This window comes from Delphinus delphis, chromosome 7 (genome assembly GCF_949987515.2).
Source record: "Delphinus delphis chromosome 7, mDelDel1.2, whole genome shotgun sequence".
Taxonomy (NCBI): domain Eukaryota; kingdom Metazoa; phylum Chordata; class Mammalia; order Artiodactyla; family Delphinidae; genus Delphinus; species Delphinus delphis.
In genome coordinates, this window is record NC_082689.1 from 67,091,995 (window position 1) to 67,113,667 (window position 21,673).

Genomic DNA, 21,673 nt, shown 5'->3' on the forward strand with positions numbered 1-21,673 from the left:
TGGGATCTCCAGTAGACTGTGCTCCTGTAAAATAGGTTCCTGCACTGGCTGGCCATGGTGCCACCCTCCTATCTTAGAAGAACTTAAATTGTTACTATTATTCTCCTGTGCTTTATATTACTCAGGGGTAGACTTTTTCTTCTAAAAGCCACTGAAAAAAATGTATGGCTCCTAGATCAGAGAGAAGATGCTTAAGCTTTTCCCACAATTACTAATTGCTTTGCTAGCTGTAAGCAGTTGGGGCGGCGGGGAGAGGGGCTACAAAAGTCCTATTTTAAAGGAATAAAATATAGAATAGGCTAAGATTTGATGATGAAACTTCATTTGTCAGTTCTAGAGGATAGCTGAAAGGCTGAGCAATTTTTTATACTCTTGTGAGAGCTATGACAATAGAGCACTATTAAGTATTAAGGAATACTGGTTAACACCCCTTGATTTGGGATGGGTCACCAAAAGGATGAACTCTAGCAGTAATGGTGAATCAGAAGTAGTAAGTCTTTAGAGGACCTAGAGCTCAGTTTTGAATCATCAGCAGATGAGATAATTCCAGAGTGCTAGTGCTTCCTGGAAGCAGGCGGAAGCAATTACAATCTTTTCAAAAGGAAGCTAGCATCGTCCTAGGCCTCCAATTATTTCTAAAAGTTATTTTGCAAATCAATGTCAGGTAAACAAAAATAAATAAATAACCAGGAGTTTAAAGAGACAATAAGACATGAATCAAATATAACAAGAATAGCAGATAATAGACACATGGGGGGTTCAAAGATTGGCATTATCAGACACATCTTCTAAATAACACTTATTACTTTCAAGGAGATAAGAAACAAGACTGCGAGTTTTAACAGGTATTTAGATACTAAAAATAGGATAATTTTACATGAATTTATGTATGAATGAATGGATCTATTAATGTCTTGGACACAGCTAAAGAAAGATATGTCAGGAAAAAAATGTCTAGGATAACGTATGAAAAAAAATTTGGTAACACATGAAAAACAGTAAAAGACAAGGAAGGCACAGTGATAAGGTCTAAGATATATGTAATTAGAATCCCAGAAAGGGAGAAAAGAGAGAAAGGGGAAAGAGCACTATTTGAAGAGATAATGGCTAAAAACATTTCCAAATTGACAAAAAATGTTATGTCACAGATTCAAGAGCACTTACAGACTGCAAGAATAATAAGTAAAAAGAAATCCTCACCTAGGTACAACACAAAACAATTGCTGAAAATCAAAGTAAAAGGAAACCTTAGAGTAAGGGGAGGTAAATAGGACTCAAATTACTTTCAAAATAAATGACAATTAGACTGAGTTGATTTCTCAATATAAACAAGTAAGCCAGAGCAATGGAAGAATATATTCAAAGTGTTGAAAGAAAGTAGTGCCAACGAAGAATTCTATAGGTAGCAAAAGATCCTTTAAATATGAAGCTGAGCAGAAAAGAACATTTAACAAAATCCTATATGTCTTCATAATAAAAACACTCAAAACTAAGAATAGTAGTTAACTTTTTCAACTTGATAAAAGTCAAGTCTATGAAAACACACAGCTAACACCATACTTAATGCTGAAAGATTGAATTTTCCCCCCTATGATAAGAATCAAGACAAGGATATCTGTTCTCACTACTTCTATTCAACATTGAACTGGAGGTTCTAGTCAGGCAGTTAGACAAAAAGAAAAAAAAGAATAAAAAAAGAAAAACAAAATAAAAGGTATTCAGACTGGAAACGAAGAACTAAAATAGTCTCTATTTGCAAATGACCTGATCTTGTGTGTGAAAAATTCTAAGAAATCACACACACACACAAAAAAACACCTAAAAACCTATTAGAACTAATAAGTGAGTTTGGCAAGGTTGCAGGATACAGGATCAATATACAAAAATCAATCTGATTTATATAAAGTAGAAATGAATAATCCAAAAAATGAAATTAAGAAAACAATTCCATTTACATTAGCATAAAAAGATAAAGTACTTAGTAATACATTTTTAAAAAGTAGTACAACATTTATAATCCGAAAACTAGAAAACGTTGTTGAAAGAAGCCACAGAAGACCTAAATAAATGAATAGATGTATCTCCAAAGAAGATATACAAATGGCCAATGGCCACATAAAAGATGTTCAACATTGTTAGCCATTTGGGAAATGCAAATCAAAACCATAACGAGAAACCACTTGGCACCTACTGGAATGGCTATATTCAAAAGAGAGACAATAAGTGTTAGTCAAAATGTGGAGAAATCAGAACTCTTTTATATTGCTGGTTGGAAAACAAAGTGATGCAGACACCTGGGAAGATATTCTGGAAGTTCCTTAAATGATTAAACATAGAGCTACCATATAGCTCTGCAATTCCAAATAGAAGTGAAAACATATGTCTGCACAAAACCTTGTATGCAAATGTTCGTTGTGGCACTATACACAATAGCCAAAAAGTGGAAAAAATCCAAATACCCATCAAATGATGAATGGATAAACAAAATGTATACACATACGACAGACCATTTTTCCTCAGTAAAAAAGGAATGAAGTACTTACACGTGCTACAACATGTATGAACCTTGAAAACTTATGCTAGGTGAATGAAGCTCTCACCAGGGAGCATCCAACTATGTTGAGATATAGTTCACATAACATATAATTCACCACTTAAAATGCACAACCCAATAGCTATTAATATATGCACAGATTTGTACAACCAACACTACAATTAATTTTAGAACATTTTCATTGCCCCCAAAAGAAACCCAAATCCGTTAGCAATCACTCTCCATTTTACCCCAACCCATGCAGCCCTAGGTAACCAATAATCTACTTCTGTCTCTATAGATTTGCTTATTCTGGACATTTCATACAAAAGTGCTCTAATATCCTTGCGTTATCTGGAAAGGTGGTAAAATTAAGTAAATATAATTTGATAAGTCAAGAATATATGCTGTGATCACTGATACAATCATGAAAAGAATAGTAAAAATGTGCATCAGTCCCAAGTTAATAATGAAGGAAACAGATGGCACATTCAAGCTGGGTAATTTCAAGAGAGCTTAATAAAGGAGCTCTTTATAAAGATGTGACCAAGTTTAAACAAAACAAAATAAAATATAACAAAAGGAGATAGTGCAGAACTCCACTGTGTCAAGAATTGTCTGAGATTTTGCTCAGCTTGCAAGCTGACAAATTATCCTGCTGTAGTTTCAAGGATGCTGGCAAAAGACACAAAACTCCTGGGTCAGAGACAAAGGAGAGTTTGTCATTCACAGTAATAGTAGTAGCCAGAGTATCAGCATTTGTGCAGTTCTCTGAGCCTGAAATTCCCATAGGGTTACATAAAGAGGTCAGGTAACACTTACACATGTAGTAGATTGCATTGCAGGAGAGGAACCATGCCACCTGACAGGGAAAAAAGAGAATAAATATCCCAACTTCATATTCTTCCCACTTTTCAATCTCTTACTGGTGTCTTCCATTGAACAAGGCCAACCAGAAATCAGAAAGCAAGGAAGCTCTTTGATGTCATCCCTAAAGTTGACCTTCCTGGGTCCCAGGGCAAGGTGGAAAAGGATGGAAAATGAATGAGTCAGATGGAACAAATGAATAAGCAGAGGGGAAAACATGAAATAATACAAAATAATCCAAGAGAAGATACGAAAGAAGGGGAAAAGGAAGACAGAAATGGTTAGATAAGGAGATAGCACTTCTTGGGATAGAGATTTAACCCAAAATGTTCTTCAATTGAAAGCAATGATCATCTACTTGGATAAAAACCAAATGACCAAAGAGACTTAATCATATGTCATTTACAAAAGACATTTCTAAAAATGGAGATAAAAAAAATGTTGACACAAAGTATGGACAAAAGATGTACCATAAAACATCAGCCAAACTGTATTAATATCAGACAAAAACGTGAAGGCAGAAAAGTTACTAGAGATAAAGGTGAACACCTCAAAATGCTCACTGCTTCAATTTACCAAGAAGACCTACTAATTCTAAATTTGTAAAATAATATACTAAAATTAACTTCTAAAAATATAGCTTTAACACCTATAAAGCAAAATAGAACGTATACAGTAAAAAAAAAAAATCCACAATCATACTGGGGGATTTTAATATAACATTTCTCAGAATATGGTAGAATAAACAAATAAAAAATCATTATGAATACAGAGAATTTAAACAACATGGTTGACACATTTGACCTAATTGACATGTTTTATATATATATGTAAAACAATAAATCCAACAACCACAGAAAATACCTTCATTTCAAGCACACACATACTATTATAAATGTTGATCATATGCTGGGCCAAAAAGCAAGTTTCAACAAATTTCAAAGAACTGAAATCATATATATTCTGTGACAACAAGGAAATTAAACTATATATTAAAAAAAGAGGGTTTCCCTGGTGGCGCAGTGGTTGAGAGTCCGCCTGCCGGTGCAGGGGACACGGGTTCGTGCCCCGGTCCGGGAGGATCCCACATGCCGCGGAGCGGCTGGGCCCATGAGCCATGGCCGCTGAGCCTGTGCATCCGGAGCCTGTGCTCCACAACGGGAGAGACCACAACAGTGAGAGGCCCACGTACCGCAAAAAAAAAAAAAAAGAACAAAACAAAAAGACAGCTAGAAAAACTCTATCATAATGGAAAACACATTGAACTGAATAATAATCAAAATACAGCTCATTAAAGCTTGAGAGATACAGCTATGGTCATACCTGAGAGGAAATACATGTCTTTAAATGTGAATATTAGAAAATATGAAAAGCTAAATATCAATGAGCTATAAGCATCCACATGAAAAATTTAGGGAAAGAAAAAGAATAGCAAATAAACCCAAAGAAAGTGCAAGGAGGGAAATAGAAAAGATAAGAATAGACATAAACAAGACCAAACACAAACAGACAATAAGGTCATTCCTGAAAAGCTTTAAAATTCATGGTGAATATAATCAAAAAAAAAGAGAAGGCACAAATATCCAATGTTAGGAATAAGGAACAGGCCAACACAATAAATTCTTTAGGTATTAAAAAGTTAAGAAGAAAATATGAATAATTTTCTGCTAGAACATTTGAAAATTTAGATGAAAGAGATGAATTCCTATAAAATGCTACTTGTCAAATCGACACTAGAAGAAATAAGAATATTAGAGTAGTCCTATAACGATTAAAAATATTAAGTCATTTATTAAAAACTTTCCTGCAAAGAAAACCACGGTGCCAAATTACTTTATAAGTAAATTGTATTAACTATTAAGGAACAAAGAGCACCAATGTTATATATACATTCTTTAAGGAAAGATAAAAAGAGGGACACTCCTCATCTATAATAAGGCCATCATAACCTTATACCAACCTCATAAGAATATTATGAGAAAGAAAAATTACAGGCCAATCTCATCCATGAACATAGATGCAAAAATTATAAACAATTATCAGCAAACATAAAAAAAATGTAAGAAAGAATGAGTAGTGTTTATTCTATGAATGCAAGTTTAGTTTACCATTAAAAAAAATCAACATAACTCATTACTTCAATAGAATGAAGGAGGAAAACCATATAATCAACTCAGTAGTTGCAGAAATGCTGTTTAATAATATTCAATATACACTCATGATAAAAATTCTTAGCAAACAAGGAATATGAGGGAACCCTCCTTCCTTATGATAAGGGTATGACAATATTACATTTAGTATCTATCCATTTGAGATGGGGAATAAGACTGGAATCTGTGCTACCAACATTCATATTCAACATTGTTCTCAAATTCCTAAGCAGTGTAGTAAAACTAAAAAAAAGACATAAAAGATATAAAAATTAGGACAATGATTAAAACTGTCATAATTCACAGATAATATGGTCATGTACATTGAAAACCTAAGAATGTTTTCAGTAAAATTTCTAGAATTAATGTGTGAAAGTAATTATGTGGTAAAAAAAGATCAATACACAGAAATCAGTTGTTTTTCTCATCAACAACAAATGATAGAAAATCAAATTTTAAAAAGGTGTCCAAAGTAGTGTAAAAATATCAGATATCTAAGAACATGTTTAACAATATATGTGTAAGGTATCTATGAAAAAAACCATGAAGCATCATTGCAACAAATTAAAGATATAATCAAGTGAAAAGACATAGCAATTTCATGGATTGTGCCTTTTTAAAAATATTACTTCTCCCCAGACTGATTTATAGATTTAATATAATCCAGTCAAAATCCCTGCAGGTCTTTGCAGAACTTGTGAATCTAATTCTAAAGTTAATAGACTGAAGAAGAATAAAATGAAAAGTCTTGTTTTACTGAACATTAAGACCTTTTATAAATCATAGTAATCAAGGCAATGTGATATTGGCATAACTACTGATAAATAAACCAATGGAATAGAAGAAAGAGCCCAGAAAAGACCCATGGATAGATGAACAATTGAATTAGACAAAAGAGGCACTGTAAAGTTGTGAGGAAAGAATAACCCTTTCAATGAATGAGCCTGTGACAATTACCTATTTATGGGGACAAAAATAAAACAACCTCTATATTTTCACACTTCCATACTATTAGAAAAAAAAAATCAGGTGGATCACAGATTTAAATGTGAAAAGCAAAACGATAAATTTCTGCAATATATAGGGAAAATTTCTAAGCAGTATACAAAAATATCATCATAAAAAGATAAATTTGGCTATATTATATTAAGAACTTCTGTTTATCAAAAGATACCATTAAGAGGTCTAAGATGTAAGACATAGAATGGGAGAATAGATTTACAAGACATAACTAAAAAATAGCTAGTAACTTGAATATAAAACAAATAAGAAAAAAGACAGACAACTCATCATAAAATGGGCAGGAGAATTGGTACTTAGCAAAAGAGAATGTCCAAATGGCAAATAATCACGTGAAAAAGTGCTCAACCTCATGAGTCATCAAGAAAAGTCAAATTCCACCATGAGGTATCTCTGTACGTGCACCAGAATATCTCTTGTAAAAATTCTAATAATATTCCAATTGTCAAGGATGTGAAGAACTGGGGAAAGGTATGCATTGCTGGTGGTCGTGAAAATTGGTACAATTAATCTGAGAAACAGGCAGAATCTACAGGAGATGAGCATAGACACACCATGACCTCACAATGCCAACTCCTGCATACATGCCATGCAGAAATGCATGCATATGTGCACCAAGAGAAGGGTGCAAAATGTTCACTGCAACAATACTAATAACAGTACAAATCTGGAAATAGCTCAGATGTTTATCAGTAGTAGAATGGATACACGAATTGTGGTATTTACGTACAATAGGAGAGTTAGAAAAACTACAGATACTTGTAAAAACATGGAAAAATATGGTAAATAACGTGTAAAGGGAACCAAGTCAAGCACGAAAGGATCATACTGCATGAATCCATTTAAAGTTCCAAACCAGACAACCTACTCTATTGTGAGTACGGATGGGTTAAACTATGAGTTGATTACTCTGAAAATCTGGATTGGAGGGCGGGACTTTTGGAGGACTGACAATAATACATTTCATGATCTGACATCGGTGTTTCCCTTGTGATAATTCATCACACAATTTTGTTTGTGAACTTCTTTTCTGTACATGTGTTATCTTTCCCAGTATAAAGGGTTAAGCCATTTGATTTGATGAGAAAGGGAGAGAATAAAGCAAGGAGGACATATTTTTCTTAGGGGTAGGAAGGCCCTACCTTATGTTATGTCTTGTAAATCTATTCTCCCATTCTATGTCTTACATCTTAGATCTCTTAATGGTATCTTTTGATAAACAGAAGTTCTTAATATAATATAGCCAAATTTATCTTTTTATGATGATATTTTTGTATCAAACTGCTTCCTTTGCCATTTTACAGGCTCAAATCAAAAGGGACAAGGGCCACTAGGGGAGGACTCGCTCTTTGGTGCCAAGATATCTGCCTTATTGTTTCAGATATCTTCGTTATGGGAAGGAAAATCTCTTTTTAACTTCCTTTTGACAGAAAAAGGCCTCTGTATTCTCTTAGGTTGTACCAGGTCTGGTAGTATTCTGCACCTTTTATATTGCATAATTCTTTATTTAGAATCATTTTTTTTGTAAACCTCCTGGATACAAAAGCTAGTTTTCTTGTTGGCTTGCTTCAAAAATGTGAATGAGGGAATTCTATCATTCTTGGTATAGATCTTCAAGGTGTCTGGGAGTAAACTCAATCTTAACGTCAATCTACAAGACAAAATTATTTAGGTTCTCATTCTTCAGAGATTTGTTCTTTTTCTTTTTGTCCCCAGTTACCACAGGTATAACAATTTTTACCCATGGAAGTTAGAGAAGGAGCATAAAGCCTGCAAGTGGATACTCCCTGGATTTCCACTAAATGAGAAAATGCCCAGAGAGGGGAGACACAAATGAGATTTCATTCTAACCAATGAATACTCTTTCTCAAGGTTAAAAATTTATGCTGGGAAGTGGAATACTACTGGGCAATAGTATTTCCAGTGATTCCAAAGATACAGTTTCCACCTACTTTTCTCTGGCAAAAAAGACTGTCTGCTCTCTCTCTGTCTCTCTCTTTCTCTCTGTGTGTGTGTGTATGAGAGACAGAAGGAGAAAGAGTTGTTGAGAAGAGAGAGGGGATAAACGCCAGCCACTGATTCACTTTCCTGTTAGAATGCTCAAACTATATCATTTTTAGAAAGGAGCAATGGTTGCCTGCAGGACTTTTGGATGAAAATAGGAATGATTGATGATGATCATGATGATGAAAGTATACTTCTTTATGTCTTTAGCTCAAGTTATCTGCAAATACATGACTCTTTTTTATTTTGCTGGAATGACCTCAACATATCTGTATGCTTTTACATTAAACTCTCTTAAAACCCACATACGGAATCCAGACCATACTTCAGGGAATGGGATGGGAATGAGGGCTTTGCCTGGCACACAGCATCAATATGTTAGCTATAATGATTAGTAGTACTGATTTTATCCCTCAGGGGAACTACTGGGCTTAGCCATTGCATTGTATAAAGTGTCCTGCAGACCACACCCAATGTGTGACCCAGGCCAGTACTGCTCTTTATTGGGTCTTAATTTTGACATCAGAAAAATGAAGAACTTGGATTCTGTAAGCTCTTTGACTCAAAGATTTCCTGCCTCAGTGGAGTACTCCAGGTTTCTCACAGGCTGGGGGTGAGGAAACTCTGGGTGTCAGCAGTGGTTGGTGCCAAGGGGGTGTGTGTGTGTGTGTGTGTGTGTGTGACCACACAGATATGGAGGAGGGGATTTTGCCAGTTTCTTCAGGAGGCAGTGTTTGCCTTTCCCTGGGCAGAGGTTGTGAAGGTTAAGAAAACCTGGTGTAACAGATGCCAGGGACAGAATGTTAACCTAATTCGGTCAAAGAACAAAGAGTGTGTGAAACACGTGAAAATCCCAAATAGTGCAGTGGTATGGGGGCAATTCCAGAAGAGCAGAAACAGAATTACTACCCAAGAATTCAGAGTAGGGTTGCCTTACCTCAGAGGGTGAGCCTAATGTAATTACCACTTCAAACAGTCTGGATGGTGAGGATGGAATCTTCTGGGTTGGAAGCCTGACTGCACTATTACTAGCCCTATGTTGTACCAGGTACTCCATGACACTGAGCCCCAATTTCCTTGACTGTAAAATGGGGTAAACATCTAATTTATAAGGCTGTTGTGAGGTGGAGCAGTACTAGGCAGAGTGGGGACTCAGCAAATGAGAGCTACTCTTATCAGAAGAAAATTAATAATTTTTCTAATTCCCAAGATAACGTCAGGTTTACTCATACCTTACTAAGAATCCTCAAACATCTCAGTAGTTTTCTACACTGATTGTACTCCCTGGTCTCCGTCCACCCCTTCCCCACGCCCGTGTGTTTAGCTGCGGAGTGGAAGGAAGAAGAGGCACGTGGGGGTAAAGACTGGGACAAACCTGGCCCCCTGGTCCCCTGGCCTCCAGGCACGGTGGGGCCTGTCATGGCGGCCCGGCGACAGCTTAGGTGATCTCACACAGCAGAGCAGGAAGAATGAAAGAGTCTGGGGGTCAGGGCTGCCCAGACCCCTGCCCCGCCCGCGGTCGGCCAAGCCGGCCCTGCGCGAGCGCCGGCTCACACGGGTCCCACCTCCCGCGGCGCGGGCCCGCCCCGACCTCGGGCTCAGCCTCGCGCTCGGGCGCCCACCTGGGGAGGCGGCGGCCCGGAGCTCGGGCGCCGGTAGCCAGGGCCCCGCGCGGGTGGCGCGGGCTCCGAGCCAGCGCCCCCCAGCGCCCCAGACCCCGAGCAGGGCCCGCCCGGCGCCCTCCCCGCCCCCACTGCGCCTCGCCCCGCCGCCCGCGGCCCCCACCCACCGGCCGCTCCTCCCCTCTCCCCACCCTCCTCCTCCGCCCCCTCCCCTCCCCCGCCGCCTCGCCTACCGCCCGGCCGAGCCTCTCAGCCGCCCCGGCCCGGAGCGCAGGCGGCGAGGCCACCGCACCTGCAGCGTGCTCGGGCTGCCGAGCCGGCACCTCGCCTCCCGCCGCCCGACCTCCTTCTCCCCACGCGCCGGGTCTCCCATGACGCCCGAGCTTCCCGGCCGGCGACAATGACCACTTCCCTGCAAGATGGGCAGAGCGCCGCGGGTCGGGCGGCTGCCCGGGACTCGCCGCTGGCCGCCCAGGTGTGCGGCGCTGCCCAGGGGAGGGGCGACGCCCGCGACCTGGTGCCGGCACCCTGGCTGCACGCGCGGGCGCTCCTGCCCCCTCCGGACGGGACCCGCGGCTGTGCTGCAGACAGGTAGGCAGCCCTCGGAGGGCGCGGGGGAGTGTCCTGGGTTGGCAGCCGGCGAAGGGGTGAGGAGGCGGTCCTAGGGGGCGAGCCATGTGCCCAGAGCGGGGCCAAGTTTGTGAAACTCTCTGAAGACAATTGCCTTTGAGCTGGCTCCTACCGGATCAGCAGGACATTGCGATCTCTCGGCGCCTTATAAATAGCATCACCGTTTCATTGAGAGCTTCGGATCTCTCTCGCCTCTGCCCGTCGGTGTGAACTAGGAGGCCGAGCCCCAGGCTGGCCAGCCCCCTTCCTTCTTGCTTCGTGGTCCTGCATTAAAAAAAAAAAAAAATCCTTTTCTTTCATATATTTAAAAAATCATAGAATAAATGAGTTCACCTCCCACATAGAGTCTTACAGCGACCCTGGAGAGGCAAAGCACGGATTGACATTTGAGCAGTCTCGCTGTTCAGCAGGAAAGAATAGAGGCTTTAAAAGGTTTCCCAGTCTCCATAGCATTCAGCACTAAGTGCCTGTAGAGTTCACAATTTCGCACATACTTCAGGAAAGAAAAAGGATGCAACAATACAAAAATCTGTAGTCCTTTATATTCATACATTTAAGTGGTGCTTTTTTTTTTTTTCTTCTTCAGATTTTCAAAGTGCTTCAACTTCACTGAAGTTAAAATTACTCCGCAGTGGACTAGAGTACATTAACACTAGCAAGTTATATTCACTTAACCTTCTCAAAAACACTGCCTTGCAGTTTAGTATCTATAAGCACTTGAAAAATCAACAGACTGTGTGTGGGCAACATTGTGAATGAAATTTGAAGTGCAATGAACCACCGCTATAATTAATAAACCATAACTTCCAAAAGTGATTAGTAAAATAGCATAGGGATGAATTCAGTAAAAGTTTATAGACTTTGTCAATTTAGTGGATGCAAAACAATGTCTAGCTCCTCAGGATGATTTTTGCATCAATCATTCTGTAGTCTGTATTTCAGCTTCAGGAAAATTATCAGAAGTGCTGGAAATGGGGTTTCCAGGCCTGGTGATTTTTTTTTAAAGGCCCCCAAAAAAGGAATACAAAAGAAGATTGATTTATATCAATTAACTAACTTATTTTGACCCATAGAAAGTATACCACAGACCTTTGCCATATACTTTATATAATACTAGTGTTGTTACAGAGTGGTGCATGCTGGCCTTAACTTTTTAATCCTGACAGCAATTATATTTTACATTCTGTTTTATGTAAATTACATTCTATGTTCTCTTGGTGTAGGAGAAAAAAGAAAGATCTTGATGTTCTGGAAATGCCATCTATTCCAAACCCTTTTCCTGAGCTATGCTGCTCTCCATTTACATCTGTGTTGTCAGCAGGCCTGTTTCCCAAAGCAAATTCAAGGAAAAAACAGGTATGCATTTAAAAGTGTTCTAATTCAAAAATCTTAGGAATTCTACATCCATTTAGTCTTTAAGATACTCTTACACTATTAACAAAGTATCAGCATGGCCTATTTTAAATAACCCTATTGACTGATATAGTTCGTAGCCATTAGTTTCCTTCAGGGTCTCAGTTTTCACATCTGTATAATGGGAACTTTAAAACTTACATGTCAGACTTTTGGGATGCGTTAAATGAAAGAATATATGTAAAGTACAGAGCCTGGGAGCTATTATTCTTCACATTGTAGGTGGGAGAGTTATATATGATAACAGCTGAACGATTTTAAGTCAGAAATTGGAAGGGCTGGCAGTGGTGTTGGGGTGAGAAGGGAATTGACTGGTTCTTTTAATACCTTCTTTAATCTTTCACCTTTTCAACCCAAGCCAATGTTATTTACTAAAGGAAAGTGATAATGGTGAACTGTGGTGAAAGGTAATAGGAGTTTTGGACTCCGCAGGTTTTCTTTCATTTCAGCGAATTCCTCAGTTTGGAGGCTACTGGCTGCAGAAGGCAGATGACTTATAAGTGATGATTAGCTTATGAACTTAATTTTTATGATTTTCTTTCTTTTCAAGTTTCTATTTTGGGACTGACTTGAGCAAATTAAACATCAAGGACCAAGCAACTATGGGGAGATCCAAAATAATTATACATTTTTTGAAAAAAAAATTAGTGTATCCTAGGATAATCCCATCTCTTTTGAATATGCTTTCTCCCAATTTTGAATCAACAAAACAAAGAGAAGCTTCACTATGTAAAATGTACCTTGTTCTTGCAAGGGTAGAAACAATAAATTTAAATAGTCAGATGCTTGCAACAAGGAGAGGGATAATGAACAGAGAGGAGAAGACAGTCAATTATTTTCCCTCATCTGTTGTTCTCTTTTGTTTTTTCAGCACTTTTACTACCTGTGGTGGGTTCAATAATGTGTGTTTATAGTTTTAGGAATGAAGGAAATGCCCCAGGAAATAGATGAATTCTTGATAACATACAGTAATAATAGAGACAGTAGAGAAGCATTCCATGGGATGTTGTATTTTGATGGATGTCTGGTATAATAAGGCTTATATACTTGTTTTTTTGGGGGGAGGGAGGGGGTTGCAGTTTAATTGGTACATGTGCTTTTTGGATAAGGATTGGAGAAAGTGGGAGTAAATATTCCCGGAGCAGAGGTATGTTCTGAATTAGAGTCTTTGATGGGGGAGGCAAGTCCTTCAGTATGTGGGACTGAGACTTTTGATGGGGAGATGATCAAGGAGGAGACTCTTTCAAGAGCTGTAAAGACAGAGCCCAAGGAAAAAACAGCCCTGCTGAAATGTCTGGGCCTTTTAAGAGCTTGGCTTTGGGGTTAAGATATAAGATGGGAATGTAGATGATAGATTTGTCTGTGCGTCATGGTGGTGGAAAAGATCGATTCTGGACTGTCCCTATGATCCAGAATGGGAAAAGGAAATATCTGATGATGGCGTAATAGGCATTTGGGGAATTTAATACATTGTTTCCCTATTTATGGAGGGCCTGCTATGTTCCTTGCACCATCCTAGGCACTGAGGCACTGAGCTGGGCAAAAATGCCATTCGAAGGGTGTTTATCAAGGTGTGACTTTGATTCGGGGTTGGGTTAAGACTTAGGAGTTGAACAGAGGAAGGAGAGAGGATGGGGTCTACTCCGACTTTAATTTTGTGAATGAGCACTGGGAGAATGCCTCATCTACCCGATGTGTCCAAGGGGCAGCGTTTGTTTTGAATAGGGAGAGAATGTTTTATGCTTAAGTTACTAGAGGGAGAAAAACGAGAAAGAGAGTGGGTGTGAGTGTCAGGGTCAAGTAAAGGTTGTGGCCTAAGTATGGGTAGTCATCAGCCTAGAGTAAGACGTCTGATCTTGGGGAATAACATTTCTTCAGATCAGGTTTAGCAAATCGGCAACATGGGAAAAGGGTGCTATGCTACCCTTGACTCTGACCAGTTTCCTGCTTCAGCCTTGTGTCCTGTTTCCATGGTGACCTTTTCAGAGAGCACTGCGCCCACACAGACAGCTGTGCTGTTGCAGGAGCAGAGTTCTGGCCTGACTCCTGGAGACCAGTCCCAAAGGGGTGTTTCCACCTGAGAAGTGCCTTTCCTGCTCCCTCTGTCTTCCTTGGCCCAAAGGTTGGGGGTCCCCATGAAGAGAAGGTTATCCCAGAGTTGGGGAAGAGGAAGGTTCCTTTTTGCATTCTTTTATGTTCCCTTTTCCCCACCTGGACTTTGCATTTAGAACTGATCCTTTATTTTTATTCCTTTGTATATGCTCAGTTCTTTGGAATGAGGGAGGTTTTGGGAACAGATGACTCTGTCAGTAATTCTCCCAAGCTCAGTGTCTTTGTGACACAGATTACCCTTTTACAAGATGATATTTCAGGCCCAATTATCTCTGACCTTTGGTTGAGATGAGGTAAATGACTATATGTGCTAGGTTTCTATTGACTATTATTTATGACTGAAACATTATAGGAGACGATGTCTCATTTCTTTATAGTCTCTCTTTCATTTGTTTTGTTTAACCATTCCAGTCATTTTAGCAATTCTTTTCTCCCCATAGAAAGAGTGAAGAATTGCACTTGTTACTTATAAATAAATGACCAGAAAGTTTGAAAGAATCCAGACTGGAAACGTTAAATTTCATGTGGCCTTTCAAAACCACAGTCAAAAATCATTTTACAGGCCATAAATATTTTTTTTTTTTTTACAATTTGAGATGTCTCCATAATGCATGAGTGGTAAAATGCATTGAAGCTGCAAATAGGATATGCTTTATCTCTTTTTGCAAATAAAATGTCTCAAAGTATACAATACTGTATGCTTGCAGTATTTTTATTTTAAAATAAGAACTAGATTGAGCTAAAATCTGGATTCTTTATTCCCTCTCCCCACTTTTTTTTAATAGTACTGGCCAGATATATTTTTAAAGCATATTTCTTTGTGTTTATCAATGAAGCAGATTTAAAGTGTATGCTCCATATACATGGTTCAGAAAAGTTACCTGCAATTTAAACTTTATATGAAAAGTGACTTAACTTATGAATTTAGGTGTCTTACTTTTTTTTCTATTTCTGATTGAAATTTACCAGGAAATCATGCTTTAGCACTTATTATTTGAAGAAGGGGAAAGAATAAGATATATTTGCCCCTTGCAAAAGAATTAGTTCTTTTCTCGAGTTTGTCTCCCCCCAGGTTATTTTTGTGCTTGGACTCAGTTTGTGTAGTAGCTCTGCTTAATTGCTTTCCAGGATTTATGTAGGATAACTAATTCAAAATAAAGCTACTGAAGATTTTAAAGATAAAAAATCACCTGTGAAAAACAGTGTGTCATGGAATGTTCAAGCTGGAAGAGATCTTTGAGATGATCTAGGTGAAGCACTCTTCTTTTACAGATGAGTAAGTTGAGGCTAAGAAATGCTATGTGGCTGATGGTGTCACAGCTAGGACCTGAAAATCAGATTTCTTTTTTTTTTTAATTTTTAAATTTTCTATTAAAATTATTTTTAAACTGAGATATATAAAGTGAGATATAACATTATATTAATTTCAGGTGTACAAGATAATGATTTGATATTTGTATATATTCTGAAATGATCACAATAAGTCTAGTTAACATCTATCCATACGTAGTTACAAATTTTTTTTTTCTGGTGATGAGAACTTTTAAGATCTACTCTTAGCAACTTTCAAATATACAATATAGTATTATTATACAATATAGTATACAATATATACAGTATACAATATACGATATATATAGTATATATAGTATACAATACTACAATATAGTATTATTAACTGTAGTCACCATGCATTACATCCCCATGACTTATTTATTTTTAACATCTTTACTGGAGTATAATTGCTTTACAATGTTGTGTTAGTTTCTGCTGTATAACAAAGTGAATCAGCTATATGTATACATATATCCCCATATCTCCTCCCTCTTGCGTCTCCCTCCTACCCTCCCTATCCCACCCCTCTAGGTGGTCACAAAGCACCGAGCTGATCTCCCTATGCTATGCGGCTGCTTCCCACTAGCTATCTGTTTTACATTTGTTAGTGTATATATGTCCATGCCACTCTCTCACTTTGTCCCAGCTTATCCTTCCCCCTCCCCATGTCCTCAAGTCCATTCTCTACATCTGCGTCTTTATTCCTGTCCTGCCCCTAGTTTCTTCAGAACCATTTATTTTTTTTTTTTAGATTACATATATATGTTAGCATACGGTATTTGTTTTTCTCTTTCTGACTGACTTCACTCTGTATGACAGACTCTAGGTCCATCCACCTCACTACAAATAACTCAGTTTCGTTTCTTTTTATGGCTGAGTAATATTCCATTGTATATATATGACACATCTTCTTTATCCATTCATCTGTCGATGGACACTTAGGTTGCTTCCATGTCCTGGCTATTGTAAATAGAGCTTCAATGAACACTGTGGTACTTGACTCTTTTTGAATTATGGTTTTCTTAGGGTATATGCCCAGTAGTGGGATTGCTGGGTTGTATGGTATTTCTATTATTAGCTTGTTAAGGAACCTCCATACTGTTCTCCATAGTGGCTGTATCAATTTGCATTCCCACCAACAGTGCAACAGGGTTCTCTTTTCTCCACACCCTCTCCAGCATTTATTGTTTGTAGATTTTTCGATGATGGCCATTCTGACTAGTGTGAGGTGATACCTCATTGTAGTTTTTTTTTTTTTTTGCTGTACGCGGGCCTCTCACTGCTGTGTCCTCTCCCACTGCGGACCACAGGGTCCAGACGCACAGGCTTAGTGGCCAGGGCTCACGGGCCCAGCTGCTCCGCGGCATGTGGGATCCTCCCAGACTGGGGCACGAACCCACGTCCCCTGCATCGGCAGGCAGACTCTCAACCACTAAGCCACCAGGGAAGCCCCCTCATTGTAGTTTTGATTTGCATTTCTCTAATGATTAGTGATGTTGAGCATCCTTTCATGTGTTTGTTGGCAATCTGTGTATCTTCTTTGGAGAAATGTCTGTTTAGGTCTTCTGCCCATTTTTGGATTGGGTTGTTTGTTGTTTTGATTACAAGCTGCATGAGCTGCCTGTACATTTTGGAGATTAATCCTTTGTCAGTTGCTTCATTTGCAAATATTTTCTCCCATTCTGAGGGTTGTCTTTTCATCTTGTTTATGGTTTCCTTTGCTGTGCAAAAGCTTTTAAGTTTCATTACGTCCCATTTGTTTATTTTTGTTTTATTTCCATTTCTCTAGGAGGTGGGGTCAAAAAGGATCTTGCTGTGACTTATGTCTTATGCCTATGTTTTCCTCTCAGAGTTTGATAGTGTCTGGTCTTACATTTAGGTCTTTAATCCATTTTGAGTTTATTTTTGTGTATGGTGTTAGAGAGTGTTCTAATTTCATTCTTTTACATGTAGCTGTCCAGTTTTCCCAGCATCACTTATTGAAAAGGCTGTCTTTTCTCCATTGTGTAATCTTGCCTCCTTTATCAAAACTAAGGTGACCATATATGTGTGGGTTTATCTCTGGGCTTTCTATCCTGTTCCATTGATCAATATTTCTGTTTTTGGGCCAGTACCATACTGTCTTGATTACTGTAGCTTTGTAGTATAGTCTGAAGTCCAGGAGCCTGATTCCTGCAACGCCATTTTTCTTTCTCAAGATTTCTTTGGCTATTCGGGGTCTTTTGTGTTTCCATACAAATTGTGAAATTTTTTGCTCTAGTTCTGTGAAAAATGCCATTGGTAGTTTGATAGGGATTGCATTGAATCTGTAGATCGCTTTGGGTAGTATAGTCACTTTCACAATGTTGATTCTTCCAATCCAAGAACATGGTGTATCTCTCCATCTGTTTGTATCATCTTTAATTTCTTTCATCAGTGTCTTATAGTTTTCTGCATACAGGTCTTTTGTCTCCTTAGGTAGGTTTATTCCTAGGTATTTTATTCTTTTTGTTGCAGTGGTAAATGGTAGTGTTTCCTTAATTTCTCTTTCAGTGTTTTCATCATTAGTGTATAGGAATGCAAGAGATTTCTGTGCTACTTTACCAAATTCATAGATTAGCTCTAGTAGTTTTCTGGTAGCATCTTTAGGATTCTCTATGTATAGTATCATGTCATCTGCAAACAGTGACAGCTTTACTTCTTTTCCAATTTGGATTCCTTTTATTTCTTTTTCTTCTTTGATTGCTGTGGCTAAAACTTCTAAAACTATGTTGAATAATAGTGGTGAGAGTGCACAGCCTTGTCATGTTCCTGATCTTAGAGGAAATGGTTTCAGTTTTTCACCATTGAGAATGATGTTGGTTGTGGGTTTGTCATATATGGCCTTTATTTTGTTGAGGTATGAAAATTGGATTTCTTGAGGCTTTGATGGCCCTTTCTTAGGAAGGTACAATTTCCACAGAAATTGAGAACCATAAGAGTAGCACAGTAATAAACCTATATCAATTGTTGTTAGTTACAACTCTGCCCATAATACAAAAGCAGAGGCAACAAATGCCATTTGATAATTTCCACCTAAGGACCTGGATGCCTGTTTTTTTTTTTCCTTCCTCAAATATAACTGTCTCTTTGTGTTTTTTTCCTCTAGCTTTCTTCCTTCTTCTCCCTAAAATTGATATGAAAAATCTATCAAATAATTGATCTATCAACAAGTAAGGTTTATTAGTTTTATTAATAACCAGATTTTGTGTGTAGTTCACAGTCACACTAAAGCCAGGAAGTGGGTCTGTCATCCACATTTTAAGATTATTTTTTTTAAGTACATAAACAGGAAGTGATTTGCCCATGCTTCCACAGTTTAGACAAAGGGAGATAAAAAAGAATGTGATTTCCGAATGTGTTTGCCCCTCACCACACTGGTTTTGGTTTATTCCGAATTGAGTTAAACCTTTTTGTATATCTCAGGAAAGTAAAAACTATCTTCCAAATAATTAAGAAATTATTTTCCACATGCTCTGCCTTTGATTTCATTTTCATCTCACATGTCAGGTACTATCAAAAAATAAGTTCATCTCTGTCCCCAAATTAAACGGCCTCTGATGTCATTCCTTCATGATGTCAGTAACGATCTTAATTTGTACCGTGCGAAACTTGTATGTGTGGTTCTTGTGTGGCTGCTGCATTATCCAAACTCAAATACTCATTTCTCCAATATACACAGAAGTAGAAAGCAATGAACTATGCCCTCATATTCTCGTTTTCCAGATTCAGCATTTATCAAGATTTTGTCTCATTTACTTCATCTATTCCTTTTTGAAATTTTTATTGTATTTGTTGAAGTACAATAAATAAATTACTTAAAAAAAAGTAAAACCTGGACATCCTGTCACTGAATCCCTACCTAGTTTTGTATGCATTGCTGAAAAGTACATTTTTTCATTTAACCAACATGCCATTATTCCCTAACAAAAATAAAAATTCCTTGGTATCATTTAAAATCATTCATAATCAAATTGTCTTAGTTGGAATGATACATGAAATCCTCAAATTACAAGCTGGTTATGTTTCAAAATCTTTTTAAATTAGGTCTTTGGCAATTTAAATTTATGTAAACAGCATATCAATTGTATTTAGGTCCCCTTGGCCATTTTACAAAATCCTATATAACGTAAAATGAAACGTAAATTTCATATATTTGCAGAAAATATAAGACACTTTCTCCACTGTCTCTCTTTTGTTTTCCCATAAAAACAGCACATAGTCTCTGCTTCTTTCTCTAAATCCATTTCATCCTCTGACATTTCTCTACAGTCTTGCTTGTCTTGATTGCATATCACTGCCTGTGGCCCCCAGTGGCCACCCCGATTGGAATAAATATCTCCTCCTATTACTGGTTTAGCATGTGGTAACTGACTGGAATCTGTCTTTGGAGAGAGCTGTTAGCCCCGTGTGTTCCGCTCTTATTCAGTCAGCTTTGGCCAAGGGGACACAGGGACCTGGACCGATGCTCACTCAGCAAGCGTTATGGAACAAATTCTGTGAGTAGGAAGTGCGGGTTCAGTAGGTATGATGTATGGAGGTGGGGAGGAAACAATGGACAACTAGTAGCCTAGGGAAAAAAAGCTGAAGCAAAAAACAGTTGACATATAAACAAATTCTTATAATATATGAATGATACATGGTAACCCACTGATTAATTTGGCTGACTTAGCCTCCACAGTTCACAGTATCCAACTCCTTTGCCTCAAAGCATTTAATTCACGTGAAGGGCATTTATTTGACAGTGGTTTCAGTTGATGCCACCCTACAGTGATGGTCATCTTCCTTGGTCCTTGTCCTGAGCCTGCATCTTATTGAGGTCCCTTAGCCTCTGATGACAGGAGCTATCAACTCAGGATCCTCCCTACTTCATGCTAGTTACCTTTGTCTGTAACAGAGACAGCTGTCTCTTCCTATTTTAAAACTTAAATTGCCTAGCAGATCTTCTGCTCATCAAGGTTTTATTTCCAGTTTGAAGGTTGCCTCTAATTTTTAGTTAATTTGCAGGATACACTTGCAGTCCAACCTTTATCTGCAACATAACTTTTATTTTCTACTTCTTTGAAAGCTCAGCTTCTGGTTGGTTTTTCCCTAGGGGCATATATTATGTTCTATCAGGAGAAGGAAAATTGGAGTCATTCATGGTTCAATATAAATGTGGATCTTAATATAAAAAAGCTTTCTGCAGTTTTATGGTTGTTGCTTTGAATCATGTCAGCTTATGTGGCACAGTAATAAACTCCATTGTATAAGTATACACTGATTTGAGTAAGGATAAGCAGACTTGGGAATTGTCCTTTTGGTACTCTAGGTAAGGGATGGCTCAATGGAGAACCTAGGAAATGGCCACAAGTCTTTGCCAATGAAAGGGAGCGGAAGGGAAGCTTCCAGAATCAGTTTAGAAGACAAATGGGTGAGCTGACATAGGGAGAGCATCTTTTACTTCTTGTCCTCCCCTTTGCTTCCACTCATTGAGTAGTTTTCAAAGCCACAGAGAAAATAAACACAAACAGGAGGATTAACATTCTTAACTAGTTTACAAATGCTTCTGTCTATTCCAAAAGATCCTTTTTAAGTTGGTTGTTGATTCACATGTATTTTTCCATAGATGTAATGTTAGATGTGGTGGTTAGGTTGTTAGGGCAGGCAGTAGAAGTTTTTTAACCCACGATAGCTCCCCCAGATGGTAGATTTACAACATCCTGTGTGCTAGTTTTTTAATACAGTTTCTATGGAAAGATGTGGGGCCATATGATGTAATTGAAAGATATTGGACTAGGAATCCACAAACTTAGTTTTTAATATGGTCCTGCCGCTGCTGAGTGATGTGATATGAGCCTATTAACCACACTTTCTGGGCCTGAGAGTGCTACAATTTTATTCTATTCCTAAAGCAAGTGATTCTAATGGCTCTTGAAGTACTAATGATTCCGTAGTAGACGGGAGGCTTTTTTGGTCCCATTGGCCCC

The 21,673-nt window shown here is 38.3% G+C and overlaps 1 protein-coding gene across 3 annotated transcripts in view; it reads left to right on the forward strand.

The window, feature by feature from the left end:
* The first annotated feature begins 10,419 nt into the window (after positions 1-10,419).
* Positions 10,420-21,673, forward strand: part of GRB14 (growth factor receptor bound protein 14) — a 125,477-nt gene continuing 114,223 nt past the window's right edge. For all 3 annotated transcript variants that reach the window (XM_060016668.1, XM_060016667.1, XM_060016669.1), the window contains exons 1-2: positions 10,420-10,787; positions 12,050-12,182. In XM_060016668.1, coding sequence (XP_059872651.1) covers positions 10,597-10,787; positions 12,050-12,182 — 324 coding nt within the window. In that variant the 5' untranslated portion in view covers positions 10,420-10,596. The remainder of the gene's footprint in view (positions 10,788-12,049; positions 12,183-21,673) is intronic.